The 8,351-nt window shown below is 60.9% G+C and overlaps 1 protein-coding gene across 1 annotated transcript; it reads right to left on the bottom strand.

Moving 5' to 3' along the window:
• Positions 1-2,736: 2,736 nt before the first annotated feature.
• LOC119114829 (ran-binding protein 3-like) lies at positions 2,737-7,589 on the bottom strand. The gene is made up of 6 exons (XM_037238877.1): positions 7,489-7,589; positions 6,379-6,676; positions 5,821-5,982; positions 4,693-4,785; positions 3,752-3,896; positions 2,737-3,332 (listed from the first exon to the last, which is right to left on the bottom strand). The coding sequence occupies exons 2-6, from the start codon at positions 6,592-6,594 to the stop codon at positions 3,328-3,330; spliced, it is 621 nt and encodes a 206-aa protein (XP_037094772.1). The 5' UTR covers positions 6,595-6,676; positions 7,489-7,589; the 3' UTR covers positions 2,737-3,327.
• Positions 7,590-8,351: the final 762 nt, after the last annotated feature.

The following is an 8,351-nucleotide window of genomic DNA, read 5'->3' as shown; positions in this document are numbered from 1 at the left end:
TGGCGCGTTTTTATTGGTGCCGATAATAAAGTGGTTAACACGTCTAGGTTGACCATTGCGCGCCTGGGAAACCATAGGTACGGCGCTCAATTCCCCGCGGAGCCCACCCTCCCACATAGCCTCAGCAGCCGAGTGCGTCGCGAAGCCCCAATCATGTGGTGATTTGGTGTTTTAAGGGCGCGTAGGCATCTGGCTCGTTTTGCGCCCGCTCGATGAAGACTATCTACATATGTTATGCGACACTATAAGTATGCTGTCGCCCGGTAACAAGCGGTGTCACCTATGCGCTTGCACAGAGGAGTGGGTAAAAATAATGTCGAAGTCTGTGTGCCAAAAATGAGAGTATATCACCGATTTCACAGCATGGGTCTCGACCGACTAGCTGATGGAGGAGTGCTGGTGGAAAGTACCGTCACCTATCCACTTCAAAGCGCCTGCATGAGACCAGGACACGTTCCACAGACAACCGGTCTCCGCATCTATCACACCGTGGCGCATCTTGGCGTTTTAAATAGAACGAGTGCGTTACATTGGTATGACCCAATCGAAGCCTGCTAAGAGCGACTTCCTGAAGGCGGCTTCTGCGGTGAAAAGGTTCTCAATCACCAAGCTGGGGCTTAATTCCCCTGCAAGCGTCGTCATGTTGGTCAAACACGTTCTGCCACGTGCCGCGGACATACGTGGATATCACCAACTTCAGACCTCGAGCGGGTGCATGCACTGGTAGTGGCTTCCCCTCACACACCGCAGCTTTTGCTGCTGCGTCCGCTTTCATGTTTCCCGACATCCCCACGTGACCAGGGATCCACATAAATATCGTACGGCTGGCAGTGTTGCCCAGTCATTCGAGTTAGGCCCAGATTGATCTCGTCAGAAAGGAGTGGTCGCGCGACATCGACGTTGGATCTAATGATAAAAGTGCGCTTAGTCAGTCGGTCAAAATGGCTGCTTCCCTTCCTGGGCGACAAGAAGCATGCTGAAGAGTTACTAAAATGGCAAACAGTTATGAGGAAAAAACCGACATGCGATGCTAGAGGCAGAGACCTTTTGTGTGATTACCGCAAACGAATACGCGACTTATTTCAACCGAGCCCTTGCACCCATCAGTAAATATTTGTAGTGAATTGCATTGTGAGATACGTTCCAACGAAAACCTTAGGAACTCCCGCGGGACAGTGTCGGTTTTATGATGCTGACAAGGCTCCAAACATAATTTGGACTCGGGCGTCGCCATGGAGCTAGATCCCAAAGCGTGTGCGGGGCAATAGCGTCCAGCGTAATATCTGCATCATTTAGCCAGTTCCGGACGCGTAAACACGTCAGTCACGCTGACGCAGGCCAGCTCCTCAAGAAAGAACGAATTTATGTCCGAGAGAGGATGGTCTCGAAGGCTAGGTGATCCAGAAAATATGAAACCTTTGTGGCGTAATTCAAAATAAGCAATCGTCTGCTAAGAAGCACATCCGATTCATTAGCCTCTACCAGCAGGTTTCTTGTTCGTGTCGTACGAAAAGCTCCGGTGGCTATACGAACGCATGCATTGCGTATTGTGTCCAAAACCTGCTTCGAAGATGTAAGAGCGCTCTCGCAGAAAGGGCTAACGTAGTCGATGGCCAATCGAATCAACGCTCTATGCATGTTGAACAGGGTTCACCTTTCGGCGCCAAAAGTCATACGGCGCATCACTTTCATGAGGTTCATACACCGAAGACACTTGACCTTTATCGTCTTCAGGTGTTGCTTAAATGTGAGCCAACAGTAAAAAAGAAGCCCAGAAAACAGGCCTCATTACATACTCGAAGAATGACATTGAATGACATTAGCTGGTTGCAACGCTGGGTCTCTACAATCTCGATTCCATGAGCAGAAATGCCTGCACATGGTTTTGGTGGTCTGTAAGTTGAAACCATTCTTTGGACTCCACTTAGCTAGCCTAATGAGACGTAACAGAAGCTGCCTTTCTGCGGTGTCGATGCCGTAACCAGATGGCAACGTCGTCCACAAACAGCGACCGACTTATAGCGGGCGGCAGACAGTCGGCGATATCATAAATCATCAGTGCGAACAAGATAGCTTTAAGGATGCTCCCCTGGGAAACACCATTCTCTTGTTCGTAGCGGTCTGATAGCATGCCACCCACTCGAACGCGGAAACATCGGTGACGTAAAAAGTTCTTCATAAAGATTGCCATATGGCCTCCAAGTCCACACTTGTGCACTTTATCATGAATACCATGGCGCCAGGCGGTATCATAAGCCCGCTCAATGTCAGAAAAGATAACTATCGTGCGACGTCTCTGTTCATAAGTACGCGTACAGCTGTAGCTAAGACCGTTCAGTGGTTAACGTTCGAAACCTGCATTGCACCTTGGTCAGACAGCCGTGAGTACGATAGCAAGATACCACATGAGGCGGTCATTCACCATCCAGTCCAAGACTTGGCATACCTAGGGTTGAAGTCAACGAAATTGGGCGGTAATGCGCTGGGTCGGAGACATCCTTCCCAAGCTTCTGTATCGGGACTATGATGGGCTGATCCGACTCTGGGAAGTCATCATGCAACCATGCGTAGTGAGGCTCCAATGACGACAGCGATCGGCTCAGTTGTCAGCGCGACGAATATACTGAGGGTCTTTCGGCCACTGGGTTCTGAAGTACGTGCACTGTGTCAATGATCCTTGCAGACGTGTGGACACACACTGCTTTCCGAACTGCCACACCGACGACCGCAAGCACACCGGGTCCAAAACGTTTATTTACAACAATAAAACATGACGGTAAACCTATCCTCCAAGCCACACAGAGCTCCTTCAGCTGGGTGTCATCGCAGGGCGCACAGACGGCCCGCTCTGCCCACATACAGCACGGGATGTCCATCGCTCCGGGGCGCGGCACACACGGCGAGCCGGGCTGGCTGGCGCCGCTCCCTGCACCGGAGCGCGCGACAACGGCGCCCGAGTCAGGGCAGCAGTGCGGACAGTGCGTCCGTACAGATGTGCCGCTCGCGGAGGGCAGGACGGCGGAGCGGCCGGCAGTCGCCCGGGCACATGGAACGCGCCTGCTACACTAGCGACTGGTCGCACTCGCGTGAGCACGTGAGTCGCACCGGCCCGCCACCAGCCGATCCCACGGGCCACCGCGTCGGTTAGCCGCCAGGCGGCGCCAGTGGCGGGCGGGCGATGGTCAGGAGACGGCGCCCTCGGCCGGTGACGCAGACGGTGGCGGCGGCGGAGGGCATGGGCGGTCCGGCCGGCGGCGATGGCGGCAGCGGCGGCGGCAGCACCGCCCGCCGGCCCGGCCGCATCACAACCGAAGCCAGGTGGTCGGTTCAGCCTGCCGCCAGAGGTCACGCTGAGGTCACTCCCCGGAACATGGTCCCACCGTGGGGTCCAGTCCACCCCATACGCCAGTCGACCAGGCCGGCGAGCATGGCCGAGCATGACAATAAGACGCTTTCGGGTACGTCGACCACAAATCGTCTTGTCACAGAGCAGTTTCCCCCACAGCAACACCCAATATATTGTGACGTGCGTACGGCCAGCCATGCAGCAGCGAGGCACATTGTCCCACGAAACGAGTGCGCTACAACACAGACACCGTGACGCGGCCAGCACATTCCACTCTCTAATCCCAGCAGAGGCGACATGTAGCGGCCTCCTGCTGCCGCCTCCCGTAGCTCCACTGACCCGCATAACTGCTGACTCGCGCCGCTTACCCCCGGTGACACTTTGTGGGTGACCCTGCCCACTGACCCTGCGTGGCGGGCGGCTGCTCCTGCGCCCGGGCCTTCTTGGCCGCGGCCTCCGGGTCCTGCTCGTCGTCGGCGTCGGCCGCCTGCAGGCTGCTCAGTCGACAGTCCAGCGCGTTGAAGAGCAGCTCGGCGTCCTTGGTGCTGCTCTGTCGGGGCGGAGGCGGGCGCCGGTCACACTGGGCCGCACGCTCGGGGCCAGGCACCTTCGGCCGGGCCACGCAGTGGCGGACAAACGCAGCGGCCGGGCCACCTGGCGGTGCCAACGGCTCACTCGGCGGCGCACCTCCGCAAAATATACTGGAGGGGGAACAGCAATAAATGACGAAACCTACCCTCTCAAATTACACCAACAATCCAGTTTCTCTTTGCATTTGGCCCACTTTCATCTTGAAATGTGTGTGGGGGGGGGGGGGGGGGGGGGGGAGGTAGCTGGAGCCCCCAACTGAAAAGGAAACTACACCCCTGGGGTCACTCTGAACCATGCCAGCCCACCACACCTCATGAGGAACGGGGACGTGGCTGCCAAAGGCACGCAAACCTCCACGTGCAACGTGTAAGAATAAAAGTAACGAAGTGCAAACAACAATACCACGCATCGATGTGATTTTTCGCATCACTAAACCCAGATGCTGGCGTATGGATTGTGACTCACAATCCATACACCTGCATCTGGTGATGATAATTGGGGCTTCGGGGCGCACCGAACACTCGCATCTGGTCGCCTTCGTCACAGGCGTTACAGTTTACCTCACGCAGCTTGGATGACATACCACATCGTAACGCGATCACTGGCACATTTAAACTTCACTCTGCCGCAGGATACCCCAGTTCGCCGACATCGGCGCACCACTGCAAGGATTCCAGTGACAAATGCCTGTATTTCCAGCAAGCGCTGGCACCATGGTGCCGCAAGGTGCCCGGGTCCGTCCCCGGCTAGCTTACCTTGATGAGGAACACCTTGACCTGCTCGTTATCCATGGCAGTAACGCGGACGTCCTTCTCACTGGGCTTCTCCACGCTCATGCCAGGCCAAATCTGGTGGGGGGCCATCCAATCAGACCAATCAGAGCGGCCCCGCCGGAGCGACGGCCAATCGAGAGCATACACAGAGCAGAGAAGCGACCAATCAGCAGGGCCACGACAGCACGACTCATCAAAATCAGCACAACAGACCAATCAGGAAGACCACAACAGAACAGCGACCAATAGCAGGACGGATCAGCGGCTGGAACACGCTCACTGGTCTTCGCCGGGTACCGCCCACGGCCGGCACCCCACAGCAAACACCACGGACGCCACCCCACAGACAATATGGGTACGCTCGCAGCAGACCGAGACGCGGTGTGATCTACAGCGGATGGAGCAGCCTCTGGTGGAACAGGCAGGAATCGAGACTCGGGTGGAACCATCAGGTCGGGGGTGGGCGGCCTGTGCGCCACCGCACGTTAGAGTGAAGCCAGTAAGAGCTGGTCACATCGCAGAAACGAGACAACATATGGTGACAGCTCGCCACCATACAGACCTCTGAGTACCTTCGGACGGTCAGAGAAGGTAGCAGACACTTCAGGCAACCCGAATCACGCCCAGTTACATGCTAAGCTCTCCCGCCACTAGTCCTGATCACTACAGCCCCACACACCATCCAGCACATGTCACACAGTCACCACAGCCGCCAATCTGTCCACACTTCTCTACCTGGCAAAGGCGAAACCACACTCGTCCCGCTGCGAGTGTGCGACATACGTAGGTGCATGGGGATTGTTTGGCCGGACACTGCCGCGCTCACAGAACACCAGTCTCCCAAGACACAGCCCCAGTGATGAGCACCAGACGCAGCCAGCCCTGGGTATGAAACACCCGCCTGCCCTGGGTACGGAACACCAGGCAGCCCTGGGTACGGAACACCAGCCAGCCCTGGGTACAGAACACCCGCCTGCTCTGGGTGCGGAACATCCGCCTGTCCTGGGTACAGAACACCAGCCTGCTCCGCACCCCACGCACCTTGGTGTTGAGCACCAGACACAGGCTACCCCGGGTACGGAGCACCAGTCTGCCCCGCGCCCCACGCACCTTGGTATTGAGCACCAGACGCAGGCTGCCCTGGGTACGGAACACCAGCCGGGACTGGAGCGGCCCCTCCTCCTGGCGGCGATCGTTGAGCCGCAGCAGGCCGCGGCCGCGCTCCAGCCACGAACAGTTGTCCTTGTTGAACGCGTACAGCTTACAGTTGATCTGCGGCGACGGCCGGCGGCGGGGAGGCGTCAGAGTCGAGCAGTGGAGGGCATGGGGCGGCGGCAGCACAGAACCGCCCGCCGTCCGGCCGACCACCGGCCGCGTGCACCGCGGCTGCTCCAGGGGGAACAGCTCGTATTCATGCAGCCACCGAGCTGTTCAATCCACGGCAAAGACCTAACACACAACCACTTTGTCGTCGCGACAGCCGCTCCTGTGTGCGCCAGTAACATCGAATCCATCCCGTCCATCAAGTACACTCCTGACGTTCGAATCACAGCACACTGCCTAACACATGCCCACGCTAGCACGTCCCGTCGACCCAGCTTCCGCGTGCGCCGCCCGGTCGCCCACCTCCACCCGGCGCCGGTCGGCGTCACCACCCCTCAGCCTTACCTGCAGCACGTTGCTCTCGTCCTCCTCGCCGGTGACCACCTCCACCTCCTCGTACTTGCGCTTGGAGGTGCGCTGCTTCTCGTAGACGGCGGCCGATTCGCGCAGGCTGAGGCCGGCGGCCGGCGCCGCCTGCGCGCCGGCCGGCTCGCTGTCGCCGCCGTCCGGCGCCGGCTCGTCCAGCGTTGACGAGACGGCGCCGCCGTCGGGCGCTGCCATCGTCACGCGCTCCTCCAGGTTCTGGCCGAACACGAACGACGCCGACGAGGACGAGATCGACGGCGACTCCGTCTCCTCCGGTCTGCGCGCAGGGCGGCAGTCAGAGGCGGCAGTCAGAGGCGGCGGTCACAGGCGGCGGTCAGAGGTGGCGGTCAGAGGCGGCGGTCAGAGGCAGCGGTCAGAGGCGGCGGTCAGAGGCAGCGGTCAGAGGCGGCGGTCAGAGGTGACGGTCACAGGCGGCGGTCAGAGGTGGCGGTCAGAGGCGGCGGTCAGAGGTGGCGGTCAGAGGCGGCGGTCAGAGGTGACGGTCACAGGCGGCGGTCAGAGGTGACGGTCACAGGCGGCGGTCAGAGGTGACGGTCAGAGGCGGCAGTCAGAGGTGGCGGTCAGAGGCGGCGGTCAGAGGTGGCGGTCAGAGGCGGCGGTCAGAGGTGGCGGTCAGAGGCGGCGGTCAGAGGTGACGGTCACAGGCGGCGGTCAGAGGTGACGGTCAAAGGCAGCGGTCGGAGGCCGCGGTAAGAGGCGGCGGTCAGAGACGGCGGTCAGAGGCGGCGGTCACAGGCAGCGGTCAGAGGCGGCGGTCACAGGCGGCGGTCACAGGGGATGGAGGAGGCGCAGAGCGGCTGTCAACCGCCAAGCGTGTTCGTCAGGTTCGTCGCGACAGCGCACATGGTCCACGAGACGCGGACGCTCGTGGTCATTGGGATTCAGAACGGCAACTTTCGCAAAAGCCGCTCCTGCACGGCAAAGAGGAAGCACCGCGACTCACCAGGCCCACAGCGCCAGCCGTTCGCCAAGGTGAAGCCCTGAAACGCCACCACTCACGGACCCCCCCAGCGACGCCCTCCCCCCCCCCCCCCGCTCTCCGCTGTCCACCAGAATGGCACGACTCACTTCCGGTCGTTGCCCGGCTGGAAGGTGAAGCCGTTGCTGCCGCTGGTGCTCGTCACCGTCTCGTGCGCGGCGGCGGTGGCGGCGGCCGACCGGCCAGACTCGGCCGGCGGGCCCGCGCGGCGGCCGCCGGCCGTCTCCGTGGAGGCGCACTCGGGCGCCGCGCCGCCGCCGTCCGAGTCATCCTCGGGCGCCGCTGGCGAGCACACACAGGCACCGTCAGCAGCACTGGCCTAGTCACCGAGCGGGGCAGCTCGTGCGGCGGCGGCGCACCCAGTCCAGTCACTGGTCAGGTATACCGGGGAAACCAGCCTAGCTGGGGGCGAGGGTGGCAGAAACCTTGCTGGCCAACTGACACCAACCAAATCCGGATTCGGCGACATGACACATAGTCGAGCTGACACCGCTGTGCGTTGACACTCCGCGCCACCCACTGCAGCTGCCGCCACAGACCTCCTCCCGACCCCACCTCGGCCCGCCCCGCCCCGTCCCGCACGTACGCTTGGCCGCGAACGGGTTGTTGAACTTGGGCGGGTGCAGTGTGAAGGTGCTGCTGGCCAGGCCGTTGGTCTCGGGCGTCTTCAGGCTGGCGGCGGGCACGCTGAGCGCCGACGGCCGCAGCACGGAGCGGCTGGAGGAGACGGCGCTGGCGCCGCCGCCCAGCCGGCTCGGCGCCAACACCGTGCGCTGCTCCGAGCTGTCGGCCGAGCTGCGCACCACCGGCGGCGCCACGCGCGCGAACGGGTTGCCCAGCCGCGACGGCGCCAGCACGCCCGGACCGCCTGAGCCGCAGCAAAGCCAGGTGGTCAGCGGTGGAGGCGGCCGTGTGGAGGCGGGGGCGCACCGATGGCCACCCCGAGGGGGTC

Source organism: Pollicipes pollicipes, unplaced genomic scaffold, assembly GCF_011947565.3.
Source record: "Pollicipes pollicipes isolate AB1234 unplaced genomic scaffold, Ppol_2.1 Scaffold_3087;HRSCAF=3621_pilon_pilon_pilon, whole genome shotgun sequence".
In the NCBI taxonomy this organism is placed as follows: Eukaryota; Metazoa; Arthropoda; class Thecostraca; order Pollicipedomorpha; family Pollicipedidae; genus Pollicipes; species Pollicipes pollicipes.
Note: the sequence above shows the minus strand (reverse complement) of the source record. Positions and strands in the feature narration are given on the sequence as shown.